This window comes from Eurytemora carolleeae, unplaced genomic scaffold (assembly GCF_000591075.1).
Source record: "Eurytemora carolleeae unplaced genomic scaffold, Eaff_2.0 scaffold11, whole genome shotgun sequence".
Taxonomy (NCBI): Eukaryota; Metazoa; Arthropoda; class Copepoda; order Calanoida; family Temoridae; genus Eurytemora; species Eurytemora carolleeae.
In genome coordinates, this window is record NW_019396030.1 from 710369 (window position 1) to 736936 (window position 26568).

Here is a 26568-nt window from a genome sequence, read left to right on the forward strand (position 1 = left end):
GAGTAGTGTTATGAATACAAGACGGGGATTTAAGAGATTGAGAGGCTATAGTGGGGAAAGGGAGGTAGCGTAATGGGAGGGGGGGGGGGTGAAATGGAAGGGGATGGGGTAACAAGAGAACTGCATCAAATATAAACATTACTCAGGGGAAAATACTAGATCCCTTAGTCCGGTTTCGAACCCCTGATTTACTGTACAGTCTGGTGTTACTTATAAACCTTTGTGTACTTCAGACACCTTCGTGTACTTCAGACACCTTCGTGTACTACAGGATTTCCATTGTACTACAGGATATCCATTGTACTACAGGATCCCTAGTGCACTACAAGCTCCCTAATATAATACAATATCCCTAGTTTACTACTGGATCCCTAGTGTACTACAGGATCCCTAGTGTACCACAACAATCCCAGTGTACTACAGGATTCCCAATGGTATATAGGATCCCTAGTGTAATACAAGAATCCTAAAGCACTACAGAATCCCTAATGTACTAAGTATCCCCAGTGAACTACAAGATCCCAAGTGAACTACAGGATCCCTGGTGTACTTCAGGATCTATAGTGTACTACATGATCCCTAGTCTAATACAGAATCTCTAGTCTAATACAGAATCTCTAGTCTAATACAGAATATCTAGTGTAGTAAAGGATCTCTAGAGTAATACAGGAAGGATCTCTAGTGTACTACAGGATCTCTTATTTAATACAAGATATCACAGGATCCCTATTGAACTACAGGATCCCTAGTGTACTACAGGATCTCTAGTGTAATACAGGATCCATAATGTACTACAGGATTCCCAGTGTACTACAGAATCTCTTATTTAATACAAGATATCACTGGATCCCTAGTGTATTACAGGATCCCTATTGAACTACAGGATCCCTAGTGTACTACAGGATCCCTAATGAAAATAAGATCCCTATTGTACAACAGGATCCCTTGTGTACTACAGGACTCCTAATATAATAAAAGATCCCAATCAAACCACAGGAGACATTCCTAGTATAAAACAGAATCCATAATGTACTACAGGATTCCCAGTGTACTACAGAATCCCTTATTTAATACAAGATATCACGGGATCCCTAGTGTATTACAGGATCCCTAGCCTATTACATCATCCCCATTGAACTACAGGATCCCTAGTGTACTACAGGATCCCTAATGAAAACAAGATCCCTTTTGTACTACAGGATCCCTTGTGTACTACAGGACTCCTAATGTAATAAAAGATCCCAATCAAACCACAGGAGACATTCCTAGTGTAAAACAGGATCCATAATGTACTACAGGATTCCCAGTGTACTACAGAATCTCTTATTTAATACAAGATATCACGGGATCCCTAGTGTACTACAGGATCCCTAGCGTATTACATTATCCCCATTGAACTACAGGATCCCTAGTGTACTACAGGATCCCTTTTGTACTACAGGATCCCTGGTGTACTACAGGATCTCTAGTGTACTACAGGACTCCTAATGTAATAAAAGATCCAAATTAAAGCACACAGGAGACATTCCTAATGTAAAACAGGATTCAAGTGTACTACAGAATCCCAAGTACAGTACAGGATAGTGTAATACAGGATCCCTAGTGAAATACAGGATCCCTAGTGTAATATATAATCTCTGGTTCAATACAGGATCCCTAGTGTAATACATAATCTCTGGTTTAATACAGGATCCCTAGTATTACACTAGGGATCTAAAAGATGGATTCTAAAGGAATTGTCAAGGTGTTTTTTTTGTAGACAACTTTACTTTGTTCTTATGTTTTATAATTTAATTTTAAAATGATGATATTAAGGGGCACCTCCTACCGGATTGTTTTGACACTATTGATAAGTTGAAGTGACTCTGTACAAAGATTAGATGAGATCAGGAGATCCAGGAGAGAGAAAAGAAAAGATAGAGATCAGACCATATGCCAACCCCTAGCACTCTTTAATTTACAAATGGATTTACTACTAAATAGTTCTGCATTAAAACTTAACAATATTTACACACTTCACACATACACACTTAACAGATACACACTTAACAGATACTCACTTAACAGATACTCACTTAACAGATACTCACTTAACAGATACTCACTTAACAGATACACACTTAACAGATACTCACTTCACCGAAAAACATCACACAAACGCACTTCACACAGATATCCTTCACACACACCTCACACCACACACTACACAAACACCCCTAACTCATGGTCTTTATACACAACTTAAAAACAGCTTGCAACAATTTTTTGATTTTGTCAACGTAAAAACGTGAAAACAACCTAAATTTTAGGACTTAGGTTCCAGGACCGTAGGAGTACGGTGGGGAATTAAAATAATATAAAATCACCTTTAATATATCCAAAAAATATTAGGTTTTTATTTTTTTTCTGACATTATGTATGCAACTTTTTAAAAAAATTTGATTGAGCATATCTTGACGGTTTTATAGACATAATCACTTGGGGATGCAATCCCCCTCCCAACCTATAGTAGACAAAAAGGTCATCCGATAGCAATAGAAATAATAATATTAAAAATTTGATCGATAGCGAGCAATTTTAGAAATAATATCGGAGCCTTACACTGTACAGTAAAGGTTTCGAATATTTAAAGATAGACGGATGATCTGATAAGTTTCCTTCTTATAAATCAGTATCATGGAAAACAACTAATTTCAATATATGAAAATACTGAGGCTTTTGCTAAAACTAAATGAAATTTGTCTTACCTTTTAAAAACATTTAAACAACACATGGGCGACCGTACTAAAAAGTACCTATTTTACGTCATATGTTGACGTAAAGCCTCTTGTGATGTAAAATGTAATGTGAAATATTAACAACACTCGTAATACTATTGTCATCACCTTAACTGGTGAATTTGATATCAGTTTCTATACTAATTATAAACCTTAAGAAATAAAAATATTTATCTAGAGCTTAAAAATCTCCCCGTCCGTACTTACGCCATCCCCAAAAGCCTTAATCCCCTCCCCCTCCCCCTCTCCCCTCCCTTCCACCGGGCACCCTGATATCGGTTTCATCTAATCTCGGTCTTTACGACAGGATTTTTTTTGACAAATTTCCTGAATCCAGGATACAAAGAGGGATACCAAAGATTATCCTACTAATTACATGGATACACACATCTGGAGTTGTTTCTAGCTAGCTTTTCTTAAGTCACTTTTATTTTCAATTCTCAGTTCATCCTTGCTCTAATTCAATTCTTAATCTATTAATACCTTAAAGCTGAAATACGATGTATTCAATTTATAGTGTATTAGCGTTGCCCGTGGAATTTTTTAAAAATCTAGTTTTGAAAAAAAATATTTCGATTTAAAAACTACATTTAGATTTTTTTAAGCCTATGTTAACCCCCAGGGTACTCAAGGGTTCTCTTTCGGTCATATATATATATATGAGCGAAGAGTTTTATTATATAGATACTATGGGGTTGCACGAGCAGAATGCCAGAAATAAATTTTGTAACATTTACATTTGTATATTTTAACCTGGTATACTTAAATATACATTATACATGCTTATAGACAAAGTATTTCATTATAATATTTTTGCTTTCTCATAAAAATTGATACTCTCTCATCTGATTTTCTACGCTTTTCAATCTAAAGTTTATTAAATAACCTTAAAGATAAAAAATAATTCCAACCTATCTAGTTTTTGTATTCCAACCTTGTGAAAATACCTCTTTCTAAGCTCAACTTCTTTTATTCTACTTCTCTTTATGATAAACCCCTTTTATTTGTTCCGCCTTTCTATATAATCTATGTTTTTTATCCGTTCATCTTTAGTTAATGATCGAAAAAACAGCGGATATCCCAATATCAGTTTTGTAATAATATATTTCTTTGGTATCTTAAGTAAATGTTTTTGTGGGATATGGAATAGAAAACTAATTATTGTTTCTTTTAAAAATACTTTTTAGGTTGAACAATAGATTAGTTTTCAACGGAGGTTTTCAGAAATATAAAATGTTAGAATCTTTTTATATATCTATACGAAACTTATAATGAAATAAACAAAACATACTTTTATCCCATGATGGTTATTCGAAAATTTAATCTACTAATGCATTCTGTTTTACCCCAACCTTCCTCCACCAACCGCTGTCCTTCAAATCCTCTTCTCCCTTTCCCCTGAACTAGTTCTCTTTCCAATCTCCGACCTCCCCCGTCCTCCATTTATACATATCATGTCTCGACAAATATCTACACTCACGTTCAATTAATTCCCGTATCATTATTCCGATATATTGGTTGCTATTAGAGTAAATGTAAACCCCTCCTGTACCAGTTTGACCAAACTAACACATTTAATGATAAAATAGATAAAAATAATTTCAAAAAACGAACATAACATTTGGATTTGTTGGACACTTAAATATTAAAAAAAAGAAGAAAACTACGCAAATTTTCAACGAGATCGTTTTTTTGGATATAACTTATTCGATATAAAGCATCTTTAATAGATTTTCTAAAAATACATGATACATTTTTTTGTTTGCTTTAATTTTGAAAAATTTGTTTAAAGTAAATAATAACTTTTTTGAATATACAAAGTTATAGTCAGAGATGATAATAAATTACAATATTAGCATACCATAACAAATTATTAGCGAATGAATATTTCTAAAGAATGTACGTAGAGCAGTAAAATTGCAGTACAATTGTTATGATTGTGACACGCGACTGACACGTGCCTATGCGGAAATGACGTGAACAAATACTCTTCGCCGCCATATTTGAAATGGTCGGGAATTGTGACCAAAGCTTTTAGAGTTAATGTATCCCATCTTGGTAAAGTACGATCAATTGGTGTCTAGAATATTTCAACTAGGAGTATAACATTTCTTGATTGTAATAATCTGAACCAATATCAGATAGAGTATATGTATATATATAACTTTTGTCTTTTTAGGACTTCTCTGAAAAATACCTTGTAATTTAACAATTAAAAAAAAAATATTATAAAAGCTAAAAACTGAAGTAAAGATTAAATTTCCCCGTTAAGTATATATTACTGTTGGTTCTGATGGAATGGTTGATATTGATACAATTTTGTTGTTTATCAAATTATATAGAGTGACAAGATCTAAATCATCTAAATTTGATTATCCATGGGCGTATCTTCTATATACAGATGTTTCCTAAGCTAAAATACGATATGAATGTTATAAACTTTTATATATAATTTAATATGTACATTCTTGTACGTACAGGGTGTTTCTTCAAAAATTATATTTTTTGATTTGCTCGAATTTCAGATATAGCGACAAAAGATGCGCATAAGCAAAATATTTTTAGTTTAGTTAGATTGGGTCATTTGCGTTTTAGGCACAATTATATTTAAAGCCTAAATAGGTTTTGTAACACTCCATCCTAATAAGACCAACTCAAAAAGGGTTCATTTTGAGAGATGTGTATGCTCTGGCGCGCTCTAAATGAGATTTACACCCTTTCTGATAGGAGATTGGAAATTGTGCATAAAACGTAAATGTCCCAATGTAATCTAACTAAAAATATATTGCAGACACGCATACATTGCATGTCGTTATCACTGAAATTCGGGCGTTAAAAAAATATCATTTGTAGAGAAACACCCTGTAGATATATTTAGTATTTTTTGTTCCTACGAAATATAAAAATATACGTTACGATTTTATCATTTTTTTACTAGGAATACGTCATTTTCATAAACCTAGTATTTTTTCTGGTCTGCATACTTCTTTTTTACATGGTATTCTTCTACATAACCTTTAATTGACCTGGAACTGAATTTAATGAATTTGAGCTACGTCGCTAAACTACCAACAGCCGGTTCAAATTTGAACCACCGATTTAAAGTTAATTTTAATATTTCTTCTCGAAAAATGAAACTTGTTGTTGAGTGTCATATTCTCGGTTTATATTTTCAATGATTTTGGAGAAAGGAAAATTTGGATTTTAGTTGAAAAATGGTGTATGGATGAATGAACGGAAATATCTGTACATGGATCACTGATTATTTTAAAAAGAATTTGAAAATAACTCAGTTATCTTCCATCCTTGGTTGTTGACCCGGTAAACCATTATGTGTATTTTTTTCCTTTAGACACGTGACAAGACTCGAACCACGAATGCTCCGGAAGTTTTGTTGTTTGCACGAACGTCTCTTCACCGAACTGAGAGAACCTCACTTCCGGTTTCTGGGGTAGAACAGAATAGCATTACAGATTATCCTCTGATTTTAAAGTTCTTTAATATGCACTGAATATTTGATTGAATTTTACTCACATTTGTTGAGGTTTAACAGATATCATGATCGGATATATGGATCTATGTACAGAGTATTGAATAGATAGATAAATGTATAACATCCTTATCTAGTTCAGCGCTGGACTGTTTAGAATTTGGTTTAGTGCGGGCACGTGCTGGTCAAACTTTGTTTTGACTCCGACCAGACGCTTCATCCGTTCTCATTCTGGACTTAACAGTATACATCCGTTCTATTGCACTGAAGTATTTACTGTTTTCCAGTATCTTAGTTCTGACTAAATATTTGATATACACATTTTCGCACTTGCAATTTTTCAAGGATTCTATACTCCAAAGAAACTGAGTTTTTGCCACAAACTAAGATTTTCTCATTCCTATATCTTTGTAACCAGATGTCGTAGACCCTTGCTAATTCAAACTATTAATTCTGTTAGATCATATACATAGTCTATAGTTTGAAATATCAAAGGTTTACGCCATCAGGTTGCAAAGATATAGGAATTAGAAAATTTGAGTTTATTGGAAAACTCAATTGCTCAGATCCAATATATGTACAGTTTTTCTATGTACATGGAACACGGAGATCCAATATATGTACAGTTTTTCTATGTACATGGAACACGCAATATATGTACAGTTTTTCTATGTACATGGAACACGCAAAATCGTTTTCTCGGCCTAGTTTTATTTCGGACATTCATTTTATTCGTAACTGATCATATTAGATTGTAAGACCAAATTTAGGACACTAGTGTAGTATCTGACTGAAAATTTATTATGTATGTTCCTTAAAAGCGTTAAAGCAAACATTTACAGAGTTCGGAAAAGTTTAAATCTGGGGATTAGAATTGCTGGGTTAGGTGCGGAGTAAAAATTTCAACTTTTCTCTCCGGGGATGAACTTGAGGAGATTTAACATCCCGTGGCTGACAAGAAAAACCTTTTTAGGTGGATGCATTATTCAAACCTTTTGGAATTTAAGATTTGAAATTTCTTTCAACAAATCTAAACTACAGGGAATATTGTAATCCACTCAGCTGAGCAAATATAAAATTATTTTAATCTTTATTAGCACAGATAATCTAAACAATCTTACTTTAAATATGATCTTTATATACATTATCTTCAAGCTAAATCTTGCCTAGGTCCGTCTAATCTTTTAAAAGTAAAGTTTGTGGAGACTAATATGAATTTAATGGTAAGTAAAGGGTCCGGGTGTTAATTGAAAAAAAGAGGGGAAGAGGAATGGCATGAATTGAAAAAGAACGAAGGGGAAGAGTAAATGTATGATTTGAAAAAGAAGGACAGGAAAGTGAAATAACATGAATTTAAAAGGAAGGAAGGAAGGGGAAGAATTGAAAAGGAAAGGAGGAGAAGAGGAATGGTAAAAATTTAAAAGGAAGGAAGGGAAAGAGAAATACTATTAATTGATAAGGACGGAAGGGGAAGTGGAATACTATAAACTTAAAAGGAAGGAAGGGGAAGAGGAATGGTATGAATTGAAAAGGAAGGAAGGGGAAGAGGAATGGTAGGAATTGAAAAGAAAGGAAGGGGAAGAGGAATGGTATGAATTGAAAAGGAAGGGAGGGGAAGAGAAATGGTATGAATTGGAAAGGAAGGAAGGGGAAGAGGAATGGTATGAATTGAAAAGGAAGGAAGGGGAAGAGGAATGGTATGAATTGAAAAGGAAGGAAGGGAAAGAGAAATGGTATTAATTGAAAAGGAAGGAAGGGGAAGAGAAATGGTATGAATTGAAAAGGAAGGAAGGGGAAGAGAAATGGTATGAATTGAAAAGGAAGGAAGGGGAAGAGAAATGGTATGAATTGAAAAGGAAGGGAGGGGAAGATAAATGGTATGAATTGAAAAGGAAGTAAGGGGAAGAGGAATGGTATGAAGAAGAAGGAAGGGGGAGGGGAGGAATATTGGAGAGTGAGGGTCCACCTTTATTCAATTAATAGAGTAGGATCCGCTACACATGACTGCCCGAATTATTTATTACATACTATCATCCCGGTTCATCTCCCTCCTCTTTCTCTCTTCCTTCCAAACTTCTCAAATTTGCGAGTAAACCTATCTACTTCTAACTTTCTCTATAATATCTTCAGTAAACAACCTTCTATATTTCTAAAATATCTTTAGTTCAAAACCTTCCATATTTCTAAAATATCTTCAATAAACAGCATTCCACATTTCTAACATATCTTCAGTACACAACCTTCCATATTTCTTAAACATGTTTGATAAACAATCTTTCATATTTCTAAAGTATCTGTAATAAACATATCATCATTGTAATATTTAAATATATAATATTATAATATATAAATTTAAAACCTTCCATTACTCTAAAATATTTTCAGTATACAACCTTCCATTTTTCTGAAATACTTTCAGTATACAATCTTCTATACTATAAATCTCAATATGCAAGCTCCCAAACATTCTAAATTCTCTTTAGTATGCAACCTTCCATATTTTCTTAAAAATCTTAAGTATTTTTATAATTTTTTAAACAACTTTTCAAACTCTTCCAAACTAAATCTTTCGTAGATTCAAAATCTCTTCAGATTTATTATTTTGATTAATTATCTGTATAGTACAGTCATAAGCAGAAAGACCCGGAATTAATTGACAGTTTATCAGGCGACTTTACGTATACATCTCTGTCAATTTTACATGCTCAAAAAAGGCAGACCACATTTTGGAAATGGCAAGACTAGAGCTATTTTGTGATTATCGTTTCATCAATCATATTTGTAAAATTAGAGTTTAAAGTCGTTCGATTAATTGTAAATTAATTCAGGGTCTTTCTGATTAGGACTATCTCTAACCTCTACTTCCACAGATTGTACATCACTCATAATTCTACAAAAAATTAAACACTTTAACTTTTATTTTGTATTTATATATCCTTTTTTCTTTATTACATCACACCAATAGTTATTTTCTTAGTTTATTCCAGACACACTATTTGTTCTTCTAGATCTTAAATATGTAATCCTTAAATCAAGAATTGTGGAATTAATAATGTTTGTTATCTAGAAATTTAAGATTCTAGATTTTTATAATTTTCAGGATTTATATTAATTCAAGACTACGTTTACAGCAGTACAATATCGATTCTAGAAAGCAGACTCGATGAAACAATTCCAGATAATTTAGAATTAGAAACATAAAACGTCCTTTAAAATACAGATACACAAACTACAAGATTCCAAGGATTGTTACTTGTTAGAAAAGATTGTTCATTACAGAAATTATCTACGTCCAAAGATACAGACAATTCATTATTTATTAGCTGGACTAGAGTTTTAAACCTGATGGAGTAAATGTAACCTACCATAGTAGATCAAATCAGCCACCGGTTCTTCTCATATTCTTTTTATGTAATAAGTTTGATGGTTTACTAAGTTACTATTTATAAATAATTACTTATATATAAATATGTAATTATGTATCTATATGCTTATTTTGGATTCCTTGAAGTTTGTCATTTAAATAATGAATATGTAAAGTTTATGTTTATAGACAACGACTCAGAAAGTTTTGAAGATACTCTGTGTGCGCATTTAGACTTTGGTGAAAAGAGAGATGAGATTCTTAGCTTGCTCCTGTTTATGTTTAGATGATAAATGGTACTTCCAATGTTATTTTTATAAATAGTGAACACCTCAGAACTTTAGGAGAAACCAACAATGCAAGTTTATCCCAGAGATAGTTAAATTAAATAGTAAAGCTTTCCATTTATAATCTAAGAATAAACTGAATTTGTTTTCCCTTCAATTACAATTTAAGGTTAACCTATTTATACCATACGAAGTTTTACTGAAGAAAGAAGGGTATTAAAGCCAATTTTCATCGCATCACTAAAATCACCGCAACAAAGTCCTTTAAATATATTTAGAACTAATTTATCACACATTTCTTATTCGATCTGAAACCCTAGGTTTTCTAATTAAGTCATACTACTAAGCCGGGCTCAATTTTGGGATTTCTTGCTTAAAGTATAAACTCTCAGCTTTACTTCAGCTGGAAGTCTTAACACCAGGCTCAAGGTAAGACTTGAAGCATAAGCTAGGGTAACAAGGAATAAGATTTCCATTGAAAACGAAAACATATATAAATATTTACGAACAGTACCCGGAGTCAGGTCCCGGGAGCATGATTAGGAAATCACTGGACGAGTATGGATGAACAAGTGGTTAGGATACCCAAGATATGATTAGGATATTCAATAAATTTTAGGAGAAACCGAACAAGATTAAAAAACCTGGATCAGTTTATGTATTGGTTGGATATCTGATTTAAATAAGATTATCCATGTTTATCTGAGACTATCCATAGTTTGTATAGGGTATCCAGGACGAGATTAGGACAGGACTGTATCACTGGTTTATGGCGAAGAAGGATCAGGTCCAGTATGTCTACCGCTATCATCACTGGTGTCTAGGTATCCGAACTCGGGTTCCGTATCGGGACGAGGATACAGATCCGTCCCAGGAGGAGGATCCTGGGACCAGTCATCAGGAGAACAGGACGGATCCATATCAGTAGGGGGATGCAGGACCATATCAGGAGGAGATCTGTACAATATTTCGTGTGGACCATGAAGAGGGCCAGGAGGAGGAGGAAGACGACACCCTGGTGGTAGAAGATCTCCAGGATATCCATGCATCTGCAATAAAACCGAATATATAATAAAATACAACAGTCTTGTTTTAGTTTGTAGACTAATAAAGTCTAGAGAGATGTAAGTTTGCACTTCAGACACACATACGGTGGCAGGCGATTTTATCAATATAATAAAGACGACTTTCGATTTTAATTTTGATTTATATAAAGCTTTTAAACAACATGGATGCAAAAAAAACTAGGAAACAAAGAAAAGCTGTCAGGTAAAAAAGCTTCTCTTTAATTGGTTGTAAACTTGTAATTCGAAAAAACTTGTTAACAGTTAAAACTTTTAAAACTAAAAAGTCGTCTTCATTATATTGCTTTAATCGCCTACCACTGCATTTGTTTGGGCTGATTTTTTTTTTGAAGTGATGAGAGCAGATAGTTTAATGTGTGGTTAAATATTCCTTGATTTTAAGAGAACCAGTTAAAAAATGTATACAACATTTTTACAAATAAAAAAGTGCTGAAAAAAACACAAGAAAAACAGATTATAAAAAAGAGACCTTATGTAATATATAAACAAACAAAAAAACTCTTTTATCAGGTCCTCTCGGGTTTTAATAAAAACTGTTGCGTGAAAAGCTAAGATAAGAAAAAGAAAGATCTGGAGATAAAATAAACCCACTCTGAGTATAGATAAAGAACCCTGCTGTATACCGATATAAGCATCATTAACTGGTTCCTTAAGAATTTATTTAACAAAAAGAATGAGTTAAACCCAACAAATAAGAAGAATCAAAAAAATTAACCAATTCTAGAACTCAAGCTTTATATTTCACATTATTATCATTTATGGGCCATGTTCTTACAGCGCCGTCACACTTTTAGACGGATCAATGTTTGTTTTTTCCGTTTTCTTTACTTTTCATATGTATGTAGCATGTACAATGTACATTGTTTATGCATCAAATCTATAAATGTATATTGTATATGTATTTAAGCGAAGACGCAAAATTCCATTGTCGAGACAGAGAAATCAAGACAGAGAGAGATAAGGAGAATTTGCCTGGTCAGGAGTGCGACATAGAGACATGCGGAGAGATGCAAGGATTTAGGCCTGGCGCCGACCAGAGATACCAACCTAACCTTTGCTTAATGACCTGGCGGAACCCTCTGATATTATTGAGATAGTATACTTCTCCCCCTCTACAATACTCACATACCCCCCCACTCCTCCCCTTCAGCCGCCCACCTTCACCCTCCCCATTTCTTCACACGTGTCTGTCCATTTTCATGCATGGTTTCTTAACTAAGAGATAAGACCTTGAAGATTATTTAGCGAAATCTGTATCTTTGGGAATATCTAACCTACTTAGAAACTAATCTTGCGGATGAAATGAAATTTTAGTCTGCATCTTCATCCTTCCCACTTCTCTAATTTATTTTCATAATTATGAAAGGTTCAAATAAAAAATAATTACCTGCTGCATGATGTGATGAAAGTTCGGATGTCCTGGATCCAACCGTTCTATGTCAGGTTGCATTGCGAACTCAGAGAGAGCTTTCCAAGGAGGTTGGTATCCATGAATATCCACAGGATTCATCAGAGGAGAACTTTCATGTCGCACTAAACATATAACATTTATGATTAAGAAAAAAAACCATTAAGTAATCCTTTCTGTTTATCTATTTTAGATTGAGCAGAAATCATCAATCTTCATTGTAAAGTTGTGTAAAGTTTAAGAACTCCTAAACTGCACTGTACCATTTCATCCTATCCATTTATTTTCCATCTAAACCATATCTTCACAGGTTTTGTAACACGTTTTTTTGCTCACCTGGAGAACTAGCAATCATAGGTATCCCCTGCATGTTTCCGTATCCGAGCTTGCGACCATCCTAAAATAAATATCTTAACTATGATAATATAAATTTGTAAGAGCATACAAAATCTAGAGGTTCTCGTGTTTTCGTGATTAATCTAGTTTCCAACAGGTTTGGTTGGTTTAATACTGATTAATTTCATTACTCTTTTTATGGATATAAGCCCTGCAGACAAACCTTTGAAGTGAAGACTAAAAAATATTGGAGACATTTTCTAAAATCAAGATGTGTTTTAAATGTATTTTTATGACCCCTTGTGACTAAATTCTTCTTGTTGATGTTAATTTCAGCAGATACATTTTTTATTTTGTTCAATTCGAACGTTTCTGTTTGCTTAATCTGAACAAACTACCCGCCCCCGTCCTTTTTACTCCCCTCTCCTTATATATCAATTTAGCCGCAGGCATAAAGATTTAAGTTTAAGCGGTTTAAATCCCAGCTTTCCGACCTTACCCAGAGAGGTTTAGTTCTTCAAACTGACAATTTCATCTCAGATAATTTGAGATTTTTCAGGGATTAAGTCATAAAATTAAATTCTCTGTGGTAAAAGCAATGTCAAATTACTTATTACGCTAATACTATGATTTTAAGTAAAATATAAATTTATGATTAGATTATCTTACTTCACTATAAAGGTGCTGAATGATTTTTAAAAAGGAGGACGGAGGAGAATGAGAGATAAGAGAGATAAAAGAAAGGTAAAGGAGAGATAAGCAAGATTAAGGAGAAAGAAACAAGGAGATGGAGAGAAATCAAGAAGATGAAGGAGAGAGAAGAGAAAGAGAAAGAAGAAAGGAGAAGAGAGAAGAAAGTTGAAGGAGAGAGAAGCAAGGTAAAGGAGATTGGATCGAGATTTAGGAGATAGAACAAAGATTTAGGAGACAGAATCAAGATTAAGAGAAGTACAGTAAATGGGAAAGAAGGAGGAGGCACGGTAAAGGATAGATAATCAAGAAGAAGAGAGAAGAAAGATAAGAAAGAGAAAAGCAAGGTAGAGGAGAGATTGCAGCAAGATAAAGGACGGAAAAGCATAAAAAGGAATATCAATAGAAGAAAAACTAAAATAATAAGAATTGGGTAAGAGTGATGGAATAAGGATAAGTAAGGACGGATAAAGATGAGAAAGGTTGAGTTTGTATATGTTTGAAACTTGATCCTTTGTTTACTGTTACACTTTACTCAACCAACAGAATACACAATGGTGCACAGACACCACCACCACATACACACACACACAGACACAATGTAAAAACTTCATAAAGGAGAGACTTTCCTCTTTTTTATATATATAAAAATTAGCTTAATTTACTTTTCTTCTACGTTTGTTTCGTAAATAGCTAATTTGGGTAAATTTAGCGCCCAGTAGTATCCATACTTAATTATTTTTAGCACTCATATCTCATCAGAACCTATATGTGCAATCCAAGAACTAATATCTTTCATTGAAACAGTTTTCTACTACCCATACATCCCATTCAAAAACTCATGTATCCCTACAGTACTAATATATTTTTAGAACTCATGTATCCCTACATTACTAATATATTTTTAAAACTCATGTATCCCTACAGTACTAATATATTTTTAAAACTCATGTATCCCTACAGTACTAATATATTTTTAGAACTCATGTATCCCTACAGTACTAATATAGTTTTAGAACTCATGTATCTCTATATAGATTTCATTATATACCTATAGAAATCATATATCTCTAGAACTCATGTATCCCTGGATCTCATATCTATATAATAAAACTAGACATTCGTATATATATATATGTTGTGTATAGCCGGCCAAACGGCTGGACCGATTGGGCTGAAATTTTTTGTGGACACTCAGGGGTGGCCGGGGGTGTTATAGGCTAAAAAAATGTTGAAAAAAATTCGTATTTTTTAAAAACATTTTTTTCAAAATTTGTTTTTTCAAATTTCTTTTATCCACGGGCAACGCCGGGCCCTTCAGCTAGTATTATATATAACTTATGATACTTCTCTAGAAGTCATAGATCGATAAAAGTACTCTCTAGCTAGAAACCATGTATTCCTCATATGTTCTTAGTACTCATATATTTCTAGAAGTCATAAATCCATGCAAGTACGCAATACTCATATATCTCAAGAACTCGTACATCTCTAGAGATCATATATATCTAGAGCTCATACATCTCTAATACTCATACATCTCTAGAACTCAAATATCTCTAGAACTGATATATCCATACATGTCATATATTCCAATAGCACATATTTATATGCCGAGCGCCCTAATTTTGAATTCTTCGAACCATTTAAAGCAATGTAAACTGGAGCACACACCTACTCTACAAACAAAACTCTGCATTGTATTGACTTATTGCTTTATTAATCCTACAGATGTTGCCTGAATAGAGTGTGTGTATATAAAGATAGTATTGGTTAGATAAGAGCAGGGGTGTATCAGACTTTTTTTTAAATATTTTAAACTGGACCAGCGTAAAGCCCCAATAATTCTAAAACAAATTTTTTTCTCTTGAACATGTTTTTTTTTATAAATTTAACCAGGATGTAGAGAGGTTGTACGGTATGTAAATGAATAAATAATAAAGATAAAATCTTATCTTAAGCAAACACACCGAAGGAAATGAAGGGAAAAAACTAAGGATTTAATACATTTCCCTTTCCAGTTCTCCTTACTTTCCCTGTACATTAATCTTAACCTTACAGTTTCTTCACTGTTTTCCAAAAAAGTCGTATGTTACTTTCATTAATGCAAACATTTCTGAAGGTAAAGTTATAACTCAATTTCTTTTAGATTTTGTGTGGATGTTTCCTTGTCTGAATATTAGGAGGTATACATAGAGGGATCCTCCTTAGGTAAACATGATAGGGGAGTCCCCTCTATTAATAGAAGTTGTAGTAGTTTATAGATAATGTTTGTTTCTGAGGTTTATACAACATTATCATGCATTAGCTGATTAGATAATAATATTTTTATTAAAAAACACAAGTTAGTTAACTAGGTGACAAGAGCATACATGCACTAGACCTAGTAAATCTTATTTAATTATGGTTTAATTTTTTAATCTCTCTAACCCTGAACCTTTTTATGTATTCTTGCGTTTCATCCTAAATTATCATCATTCGTTATTATTTTCTTCTGACTCAAAAACTTTTAAATACAAATTTCCCCACTACCTTCCGCCCCTCCTACATACCTCCCCACTTTCGTCTTGTTCCCTCGAGAATTTCTCTTTAAGTGTATATAAGGGCAATGAATTAGTAATGAATGTATACTATACTCATATAAATAGTTTTATTTATTGATTATTATTATTTATGTGTTTTATGTGTTTATTTAGTTTTATTTACTTGCAACTAAGAAATTGGTTGCAAGCTTATGAAGTTTTACACATTGAATAAAGACCAAAAAATATACCTTCTGGAGAAATTCGAACAATACTCATTCTGAGCATACATTTTATTATTCAGAAAAACTACGGTATACCGTTGTTATATTTTGCCACAAAAAAACTGGTTAGAATTTATTGATTGAATAATCACGGACTGTCCCTGTTTTTGTATTTGTAAAGAATTGTGCATTTGCCCGAATATAATGATATGATCCAGTGAATCCCTTGAAACAAAACAGAATATGTAGATTGAATAAAAGCATGAAAATACAGGGATCATTTCTCATATAGATATTCACGCTCACGTGAATATATAGATTTTATCAAAACTTGTAAAATAAACATATTAGGTTATAATGTCCGTTCCATTATACTAAAATACATCCCCCTGTCCCTTCCTCTCTCTCAAGCTCCCCCTACACTCCCCTGTCCAATTTTCAATGCTTAAATAAATCTCTAAAGTGTGGCTGAAACGATGGCGGGGGTGGGGGGTGGGTGGGTGTTATAGAATAGATGAATTAACTAATAACAAAATATATATTATGTATTTTAAGATGTATGAAATGCACATTGGATGACCAAACTTTTTATTTTATGACTCCACATAAACACAAATATTTTATTCTCAACGCAGTTTTATATTTGGAAGAAAAATATTAATCAGACATAGGTTTACAGGTTAACGTTGTGAATCGGATATGACATGGACATGTCATGGACATGCCATGGACATGTCACGAAAGGCCACTTGAAATTACGTCTACAATCCTTTTAAAGTATATTTGTATATTGAATTGAAAGATTTGCTTTAATTTTCGCACCGTCTTATTCTTACCTTTTCCCCCTGTAGTTGCTTCTCTATTAGTCGGTTTTGAATCTTCTTATCCTAAAAACATTTCTGATTTAAGAACTGGTTTAGAGTTATTCTTTGATATGGAATGGTTAGTACACTGAGCGAGTCTTGGCAAATTGCATGTGATCATTAAAATCCAAAACTGTACAAACTAATGTTGGGTTAATTAAAGCTCACCTTACAGCGCTTGTTTTGGAACCAGACTCTGATAACCCTAGGACTGAGTCCGGTCATCTCAACCAGCTGTTCCTTCATGAGAGCGTCAGGGCGAGGATTTGCTGAGTAGCACGTTTTTAAAATGTTTAGCTGTTTCTCACTTAGCACAGTACGGGCCCGAGCAGTTTTACGCAGGTTTCTTTTATGCTTCTTGGAGTCGTGTAGCCCTTCGGTATCCAGACCAGACAAAGACTCACCGTCGGATAGATCGCCAATAGTTCCTAGAAATATTCATTTTATTCTTTTCAATCCGATATATCTTTGTTAAATAGAAATAATCTGTCAACTGTTTACGTAGCTCTGAACCTGTGCTTTATCTGCGGTAGAATTATTGAGCAAACTAGATAAATAAACATTGAAGTAGATTCTTAGCATAATATACAAACTAAAATCTCTCTCTCTCTCTCTCTCTCTCTCTCTCTCTCTCTCTCTCTCTCTATATATATATATATATATATATATATAGCTTGTGTGTTTGTCTGTCTTTTTCCAATAAACGTCAAAACGGCTGAACCGATCGGGTACAAATTTGTATTTAATTGACTGGAGCGTCATCAAAATATATTATTTAAAAAGAATAATTCCTCTTTAGCTGAAGATAAAAAAATTCATACAAAAGCAGCAAAAATATAAGTAGCTTTCTTTCTTCTTTCTTACTTTAGAAAGGAGGGTATTGGTAGCAAAATTTGGTTTGGTGCCGCCGCCGGGAGTTGAAGTTGGCGGCAACTAAATCGGAATACGTACCAACAACACAAGGTTGTAAATACCCAACCAGGATTTAAATAAAGAAATGTGTGCAACAGTTGAAAAATTAAACATAGATTTAAGGTTTATTTTTCTCTTGAAAGTTCTCTATTTAGGATAGAGTTTAAATAAAGATGTCTTCAACCTGACACATTTTCTTTCAGTCATATTTGCCAATATTGACATATTTTCTTTTACAAGAAGTATTAATGAAGTTCTATTCCTTAAACTTAAATTGATTATATGCATAGCGGTAATCTTAATATGTATAAAGTACGTATTGGTTATCGATCCGGAAACACGAAGCTGAAATCTGATTGGACGGATAGTTGAAATTTGGGTGCAAAGGAAATGGGTATATTTGTTACAAACTCTACTTTTCTAATCCCTATATCTTTCCAACCTGATGGGTGTAATTTTTTTCTATTTCATAATTAGATAATTTGATCTAACAGCCTTCTTAGTTTGATATACCAAGGTCTACGACTCTTATAGATAGGGATTAGGAAAATTATAGTTTGTGGCAAAACTCGATTCCTTTAATTATTTATTTATTCACAGAATTCGAAATTAAATGCTTGCAAACTTGTGCTAGTATCACACTTCATCTTCAAATTGATTTCTTAAAAGAAAAATTGAATAAAATAATAATAAATAATTATTATAAATTAATTCTTTCTCGTTAATTTTATTAGTTTAATTTTGAACACCAAAAAACACGGCGATACAGATGTCCTGACATATTTTAAATTTCAGATAGGCTAAATATTTAAAAAATAATAAGAATACAAAATTAATATTTATTTTAATTATTTTCAATAACAGATCAAAACGAGGCTGAGTTTATTCCAATCGGTGCCTGTTACCTCAGACGTTAAATGTCACTTTCTCCGAAAACCAAAATTAGATGATTAAGCAATTCTACAATTTTACAAATTGTCATAAAAGTGTATAATTATCCTGTACAGTGTACAACAGTAGCAGACGTAAAAGTGCTAAAAGGATGTTATTTTTCACAAACTAAAATATTTTATTAGTCAAAAAAAGCTGAATTATTTCACATTTGAAAGATAAACTCTGTTTTGGTTCTAAAAAGTTAGTGATGGTTGAGGTACCCCCCTTTCAGAAGAATTGAGGGCTGAGGAAACATGATTCACATAATCTCCAGCTTCTAATTTACGTCGGACTTGGAGCTAATTTTCTTCGCTTTTAAGTAAACCAAGGATTTAGCTGAGATTCTGCAAATCATTTATCATTTACTATCTATCTATCTATCTATCTATCTATCTATCTATCTATCTATCCATCTATCTATCTATCTATATATCTATCTATCTATCTATCTATTGTATAATGTTTTTAACGCAGGAGCCCAGGTTTGCCTGGAAACTAAGATTACTACTTTATATATGTATATATCTATACATGATTATATATCTTAGCATGAGAACCCAGCGTTGCCCAGGGTAATCATAGTTACTCCCGCCGTTTATCCGCGCTTGGTCGTAAATTACGATTTTAGCTATTTTTCCCCATAAAAGTGGAGCCGCTCAACTTAGAAACCAAACTAAGAACATTTCCGTGGTTCTTCCGAGTTCCCCAATCAAAATTTGAAGCAAATCGGTCAAGGAGTTCATGAGTTATGCACAGACACACAAACAAGCAAACAGACAAACAGAGATTACAACTTTATATATATATAGAAGATGTGATTCTCTTTCTGACGAAGAAATTGGAAAAGGCTCAGTATAAATTAAGCCGAAATTATGACAAAGTTATGTATTTTTTTTTACATTGAGATAAGTTAGAGTCAAGCTTCAAATCATATGTGTAAGAACATAGAATCATTGAAAATGCCGCTCTCCATATTTAATAATATTTTGAAAGATGATTTCTCATTTTCTAGATGTTCGTTTTCATCCGTTTTCAATCCTTTGGTTATTTAACACATTCCAGGGATGATATTAATGTAAATATCGGGGCGGGATGGATTGATGACCAAACATTTTTTAATCCTTTTGAATGAAATGATAAAAATTAAAAGAGCAGAGAATTGTAGAATGACAAGGCTTGAATTCCAAGAAACTAGAATCAATATTCAATATTGTCAAGTACATATCATTACCAACACTCAACAGGGTAGGAATTCAACTTGAATTCTTCACTTGAAAATGGTGAACATAATGAAAGCAAATAATGCAATAACAGAAATTAGTCGTTTATGACAATTAGCGCCCCTTTTTTAGTAACAAAGGAATTGAGTCTTTGCCACAAACTCAAATTTTCCTATCACTCTATAATCTTTGCCACCTGATGCTATAAACCAATGATATTTCCAACTTAGATTTTTTCATCCAACCAGAATTTACAGTTCGAAATAATTAAGGTGTACGACATTGGGGTGCAAAAAAATAGGGATTATAAGATCATAGTGGATGAAAAGAACTTAATTACTTTAACTGGTTAACTGTTGCCTTTAAATTTTCAATTTTTCATGGTTCTCCAATGAAAACAAATGTTGGCGGATTTTTCTGGTTAGACTGGTAGATTTTAAGAAATAATAAATGTCGGCATTTTTTCAAGCCAAAGATTTTAAGTGCAAATTAGTGAAAGTGTGAGATTATTCTTTTTGTTTTCAGCCTTTTTGGGAAAATTGAGTTTTAATAAAATAAAAGGAGTTGAAGTTTCAAGTTTAAGTTTGTTTGTTTTAGTACTCCTTCAAGTACAGAGGTTAGAGAGATTAAATATTGGAGATATTTGTTTTAACCCTTAACCGTAGAAGGGAAAGGGAAAAAATAAGTAAAAGCTAATGTCTTGTTTTCATAGATAAAAAATATTCAAATGTACTAGGTTCTGATTATTCTTAGAACTACATCTTAAACCAGTTAACAGTTAGAAGAGTACATTTTTTCCAGGCGCGTGGTTTTGGATAGATGATGTTGCAAGCTCACTAGCTTAATGGATAATGACAAATATAGTTTAATACGTGTAAGAATAGTTAAAAGTAAGTGGGTTGAGTAAGGTTTATACCGGAGGGTTTATTACACTAACACTCTGGCTCGTGTGAAAACAAACACAGGGTCTAAATATCGGAGCAGAGAGTGCACTCAGAGCCCTTGGAGCTGAGAACAGACACGCTCTCAAAACATGAACAATCCACCCTTCACAACCTACCCTATCCCTACCCCTCTATTGCACACACAATCTAAAGTAAATAGAGTTGAATCATGGAAGAATCGATGTAAAGTGGCTGAACTCCATCAAAACCCACCAATAGCCTATAAAATACTCTTTAAAAATAATGTCACCTATACTCGTCAACGCATGCTTGAATACAAGACTATATAGATAATAATTGTTTATATATAGTTGTATACGAGTTGCATGAACCGTTTTTGATATTCTTATCATGCTTAAAATTTTCAGAAATTCACCCAATACTGCCCCTAGAAATAACCACCCCTTCCCATCATTCTTCTTTTATAAATGGCTAAAAACACAATTGATTTTAATTCAATTGACAGGATTTATTCCAGTTTCTAAAAAAACATGGAAGCCTTGTACTTGTCTTACACAAATATTTAAAAACAACGAGTGACAGATGTCATCGATGTCACACGTTGCCGGTCCGAAGAAATCGAAACAAAAAGCGAGGCAACTCCGCGGCAAATTCCTTTCTTTATGTGCATTTGCCGCGGAGAATTGTTGACATAACATAAAATGTCCATTAGTGGCTCCAGCAAGGAATCTTACAGAAATATCGCCTAGAATTTTAATATTTTAAACTTTAGTTGAGCAGAACCAAATAAAAAAATCTACAGTATTTAAAATTGGACGAGAAAAATAGAGAAAAATAAAAAGGACATTTTCTATAAAACATTAAAAAAATTTAGCACTTTCTTTTTCTTATTATTAAAATTGCAAAAAATTGTTAAGAATCAACATTGACATGAGGGAGAGAGGAAATGTATTTGTATATGTTTGTGGGGATCAACTATTTTATCCTGATCCATTAAGAAGTGAAGCAGGATTGCAAAAACTTGTTTATTTAAATAGTTACATTGATAAATTACTCAATTAAATTTATGAAAAAGCGGCTCTATAGCTTCAGACAAAAAAATCTGAGCGCAGAGGAATTGATCCCAGCCAACTTCAATATTGATTTATGATCAAAAACAAACATTTAAAGTAATGTTAGGTCATGAAGTCTGTTCACTATCACGAAAACAACATTTATGACAGCTTCAAGTGGTTTAAAACAGAAAAAAGGTGTCTGTTGCATGTCATGCAAATTTATATAAATTTAGAGCCTGGGAACTGATTTTATTCAATATTTAAAAACAATATAGAAATATTTATTCAAGTAATCCTTCATTTAAAGAGTTACATGTCCGATTTACAAAAATAAATATTTTTTTTTATTATTTTCTCTATTTTCTATATTTCCTCTGTATACTTGTGGTTTTATGCAGCAGTTACAAGGAAGGAATTATACTGTTTTTCAAGTTAGAAAAACTTATTTATCGTCCTGTTTTTTACTCAGATAAAGGTTTAAACTCTTTAAATGGAGTCTCACTTAAAATTACGTCGACAGCCCCTTTAAGTTTTAGTTTTAAAAGATCCTACCTTCTTCAGACTTATCATCTCCATCTTCGCTGTTGTTACTATTGTTGTTAAGAATAGTTTTGTTGTTGTTTGTCTCTGACCCGTCTTCTTTATCTACTCTATGATGTTGATTACAGAATAGTCCATCTTCTCGCAGGGCAAAGGAGTCTCCAGGAATAAGTTGACGTTCACACGCAACACACCGGAAACATTCCAAGTGGAAAATTCTATTCTTTGCGCGCATCACATAATCATTCTTTCCGAAGGCACAGCCACATTTGTCACATTTGGCACCAAACAGTCTCACATAGTCCTTTTTACAGTAGGTTTTCCCATCTCTGACGAAACAAGTGCAAGTTTCATCCAGGAACATTTGGCATTCGTTGCACTAAAATAAATAAATGTTCAGTAAGATTAATCAACATTAAGGTGGAAAAGAACTGATTTCTTGCAACAAAATAAAGTTTCTAATCCCTGTTTTTTGCAATCAATAGTGTAAACCTTTGATATTTCCAAATATTTGAATCTTAAACTATTTGATCTAACAGAATTCATGGCCGGTTTCAAATATCAAAGGTCTGCAACATCTTGTTGCAAAAATGAAGGGATAAAAAATCACAGTTTTTGGAAAAATCTATTTTCTTTCTTCATTTTTAAAAAATTAAATACCTTGAGACAAGCAGCATGCCAGGATAGATCTGGAGACACCCTTAGAATAAACTGATCATGAATCGGAGAATGGCATCCTACGCAGAGAGGAGGGAGTGCATCTAAACCTAAAATCATGAGCAATGATACAAAGATTCAGACAGCTATATAAACTATGCAGAATATTTCTTAGACCAAGTCGACATTGAAGTGTCGCTGTTAACCTAGTCAGTTATACTTTTGTGTAGCACAGCCCCAGACATTTTCAAATTTTAAGGGCTTTTTCTAAATTCATTTTGAAAAATGTAAAATCCTGATCGATTTTGTCGTGAGTGCACGTACAAGTTTGTTCATTGCAATAAGGAGATACTTTAATACAGAGCTTTTAATAAAACTTGATTGAAAACATTCAATCTGGTAAGTTAGAATATACTTGTTAAACATTCAATCTTGTAAGTTAGAATATACTTGTTAAAAATCTGGTAAGTTAGAATATACTTGTTAAAAATCTCTAATTCGAGCTTGACTCACTATGAAACCTAAAACCTTAAGATATTCGGAGAAACAAAAGATATGCATATTGCATATATGGAATCTGTAAATATATTTGGCTTGTCTGGGTGTTTGTTGGTTTGTGTTTGTTCGTTTCTATTCAATAAACGTCAAAAGGGCTGAACCGATCGGGTCCAAATTGTTTGTGGCAACTAACATAAAAAAATGTCGACATTTATTATTTTTGAAAATGCCCCAATTTAAACAAGCATTATTACGAGTAAAAAAATGTCCACTTGAAAACTGTTAAAGATAACAGTGGGCGCTAATGATAAAGGTGAATACTCCTTACAAACCATAAGCCATCAATATATTTTGATTATTGATAATTCCTAAATTTTAAAATTCTAATATTTGTAGAGAAAATTTTTGTTGACGCTAGCGTTCTCTGACATTTACCTCAAACTTAAATTTTTTAATATTTATGGACCTTCGATATTCCAAATCTATGAATTCTGCCATGATTTGATAGTCAAAATTCAATAATCAAAGGTTTACACCAACAGGTTGCAAAGAAATAGAGATTAGAAAATTATAGTTTGTGACATGTGTTCTGTTCCTTTATTCTGTACAAATGGTTATAATTCTAAATGTTAAATAAGCGATTAGCTGAAGTTCCCGGCGTTGCCTGTGGAATTTAAGAATAAAAATTAGAATTTTGAAGAAATTACATAATTATCCTATGTTACCCCTGGGTTACTCAGGGGTTACTTCACAAAAAATCAGCCAATTTGATTAAGCAGTACAGGGAAACCAAGGAACAGTATAGTATGAACATTAATTGAACAGTACAGAAAATAAATAATTCAAATTGTAAACAATTTAGATCTTTTTATGACATTTAAATACATGATTAAATAATTTCTTCGATCTCAGATAAAATAGCAAGAGATTAAGGCTTTGGAACATATTAAGGTAAATGCACATTGGATTATATTGTATTTAAGTTTGTCTATTTTTTCTTTTCGTATGCCGAAACAGCAGACCTATAGGAAAAAGGGTTGATTAAGCTTTATTTTTTGATTTTGCGCAAATTAAATAAAATTCTCAAACTGAATGAAAAGAATAATAGTATTAATATAAAAAATAAAATATATCAAGATACATTGAAAAAAAATATAATGTATCCGCGGAAAAACAATGTAATAATTAAACACTAAAATTGACTTAATCACGAAACTTAAAAAAATAAAGCATTTTGGGGCTTATAGGCTCTTTTTTCGTTTCTGCATCTCAAATTACAAACACAACAGCATTGTCAATTTCTGTAAAAACAAAAAAGTTTCAATACGCCAGGAAGCTGGATTACAATATAAATCATTTTACTCTGCATTGTACAACGTGAAATCATTTCAAAGAAATTGAATCATTGCCACATAACTCTGATTTTCTAATATTAGATATTTAAAACTATCAATTCTGTAAGATAAATAATCTATGTATAAAATATCAAATGTCGGGTTGCAAGGATATAGGGATTAGAAAATTTAAGTTTCTGGCAAAGACTCAATTTCTTTACCAAGATCAAATAATTAAAAAAAATTAGAATTATTATGGTTAAATAAAAGAAGCCTAAAAATGTTAGTGGTAACATCAATATCTGATATAATTTTTTTCTTCATCTTTATACCGAGTATCAGCGGCCAATACAAAAACAAGCAAAAATTGCCTTTATTTTCTTATTATAATAAACACCATTTTTCGGATCTCAATTGAATTCAATATATTAAATATTTAAAAATTAGAACTAACCGGACAAAAAATGTTTGCAATTTTGTGGTTTTGTCAAAAATAAACGAAAAAAAGTAAAATTAAATAAAAATATGAAGTAAATCAATCTGAGTACTACTTGATAGAAATTAAATTAAAACAAAAACGAAGAAAAATATTTTGTTGATACAGTGGAAATGAATTATTTAATTTTTTAAAAATTCAAATGGACATGGAAAAATATGTATAGACAGAACTTACTCTCACCTCTTTTTAAAGATTCTGGAATCCCGGACATCCTGAGATTGTCCGGAAGACTTTCTATTGGATTCCGTTTCATCTTCATAATCACACAATCAATCTATCACAATATTTTAACCACTGAGACCAGGTCGTGTTGACCTTCCCTCTGTATGTTGAAGGGAAGGTCAGCTGTGAGGATGGAAAAGTAACTATACTCCGGGCACCCCTGATTCTCCCTGTATTTCAATCCTTAGACTCATACTACAAATCACCCAGAAGAAGCGGGATGGCGGCGAGAGACGAAGAGCGCGGCATAAGCCGGGAGCGCGGCTTCAGAAACCGCGCTTCCGCCACGGAACAGTTTTCTGGACCAATCAAGGTTCGGTGTTTGGTATGCAGGGCGGAGCTAGAAAACCTTATGGATTGCTGACAGGAATTTTAAAATGTTTGAATTGTAAGATGTGAAAAATGTGGAGAATGTTTTGAAAGAAAGCTGTGATGTTTAAGAGAAGATATTACTCTTGAAGTTTCCAATTTTAAGAATTATTTTAAATTTTTTTTCGGAGCAAGAGTTGCCAATTTTTCTCCGACTCGATACTCCGAACTTTTTTTTTAACTTCTCGGTTTAATACCCAAGACTGGAGGCTTGTAAAACCGCTCAAAACCTTTTAAGAAATATTAAAATGTTCTTTAATATTCTCTTTCATCCCGTCCAGAGTTGATAAGAATCTGTGTGTAATGAACCATTATAATCATCCCAGAATCCGTTGCTGGGGCCCCGTCTCTTCTCCTTGTTCAGTCAGGACGGAGATA

General features: G+C 32.9%; 1 protein-coding gene across 1 annotated transcript; it reads right to left on the minus strand.

Annotated features, from left to right (window-relative positions):
* Window positions 1-9175: 9175 nt before the first annotated feature.
* LOC111695932 (insulin gene enhancer protein ISL-1) lies at window positions 9176-26038 on the minus strand. The gene is made up of 8 exons (XM_023465413.1): window positions 25780-26038; window positions 23272-23378; window positions 22624-22990; window positions 17215-17474; window positions 17020-17070; window positions 12748-12808; window positions 12391-12536; window positions 9176-10967 (listed from the first exon to the last, which is right to left on the minus strand). The coding sequence occupies exons 1-8, from the start codon at window positions 25856-25858 to the stop codon at window positions 10686-10688; spliced, it is 1353 nt and encodes a 450-aa protein (XP_023321181.1). The 5' UTR covers window positions 25859-26038; the 3' UTR covers window positions 9176-10685.
* Between the last annotated feature and the right edge of the window lie 530 nt (window positions 26039-26568).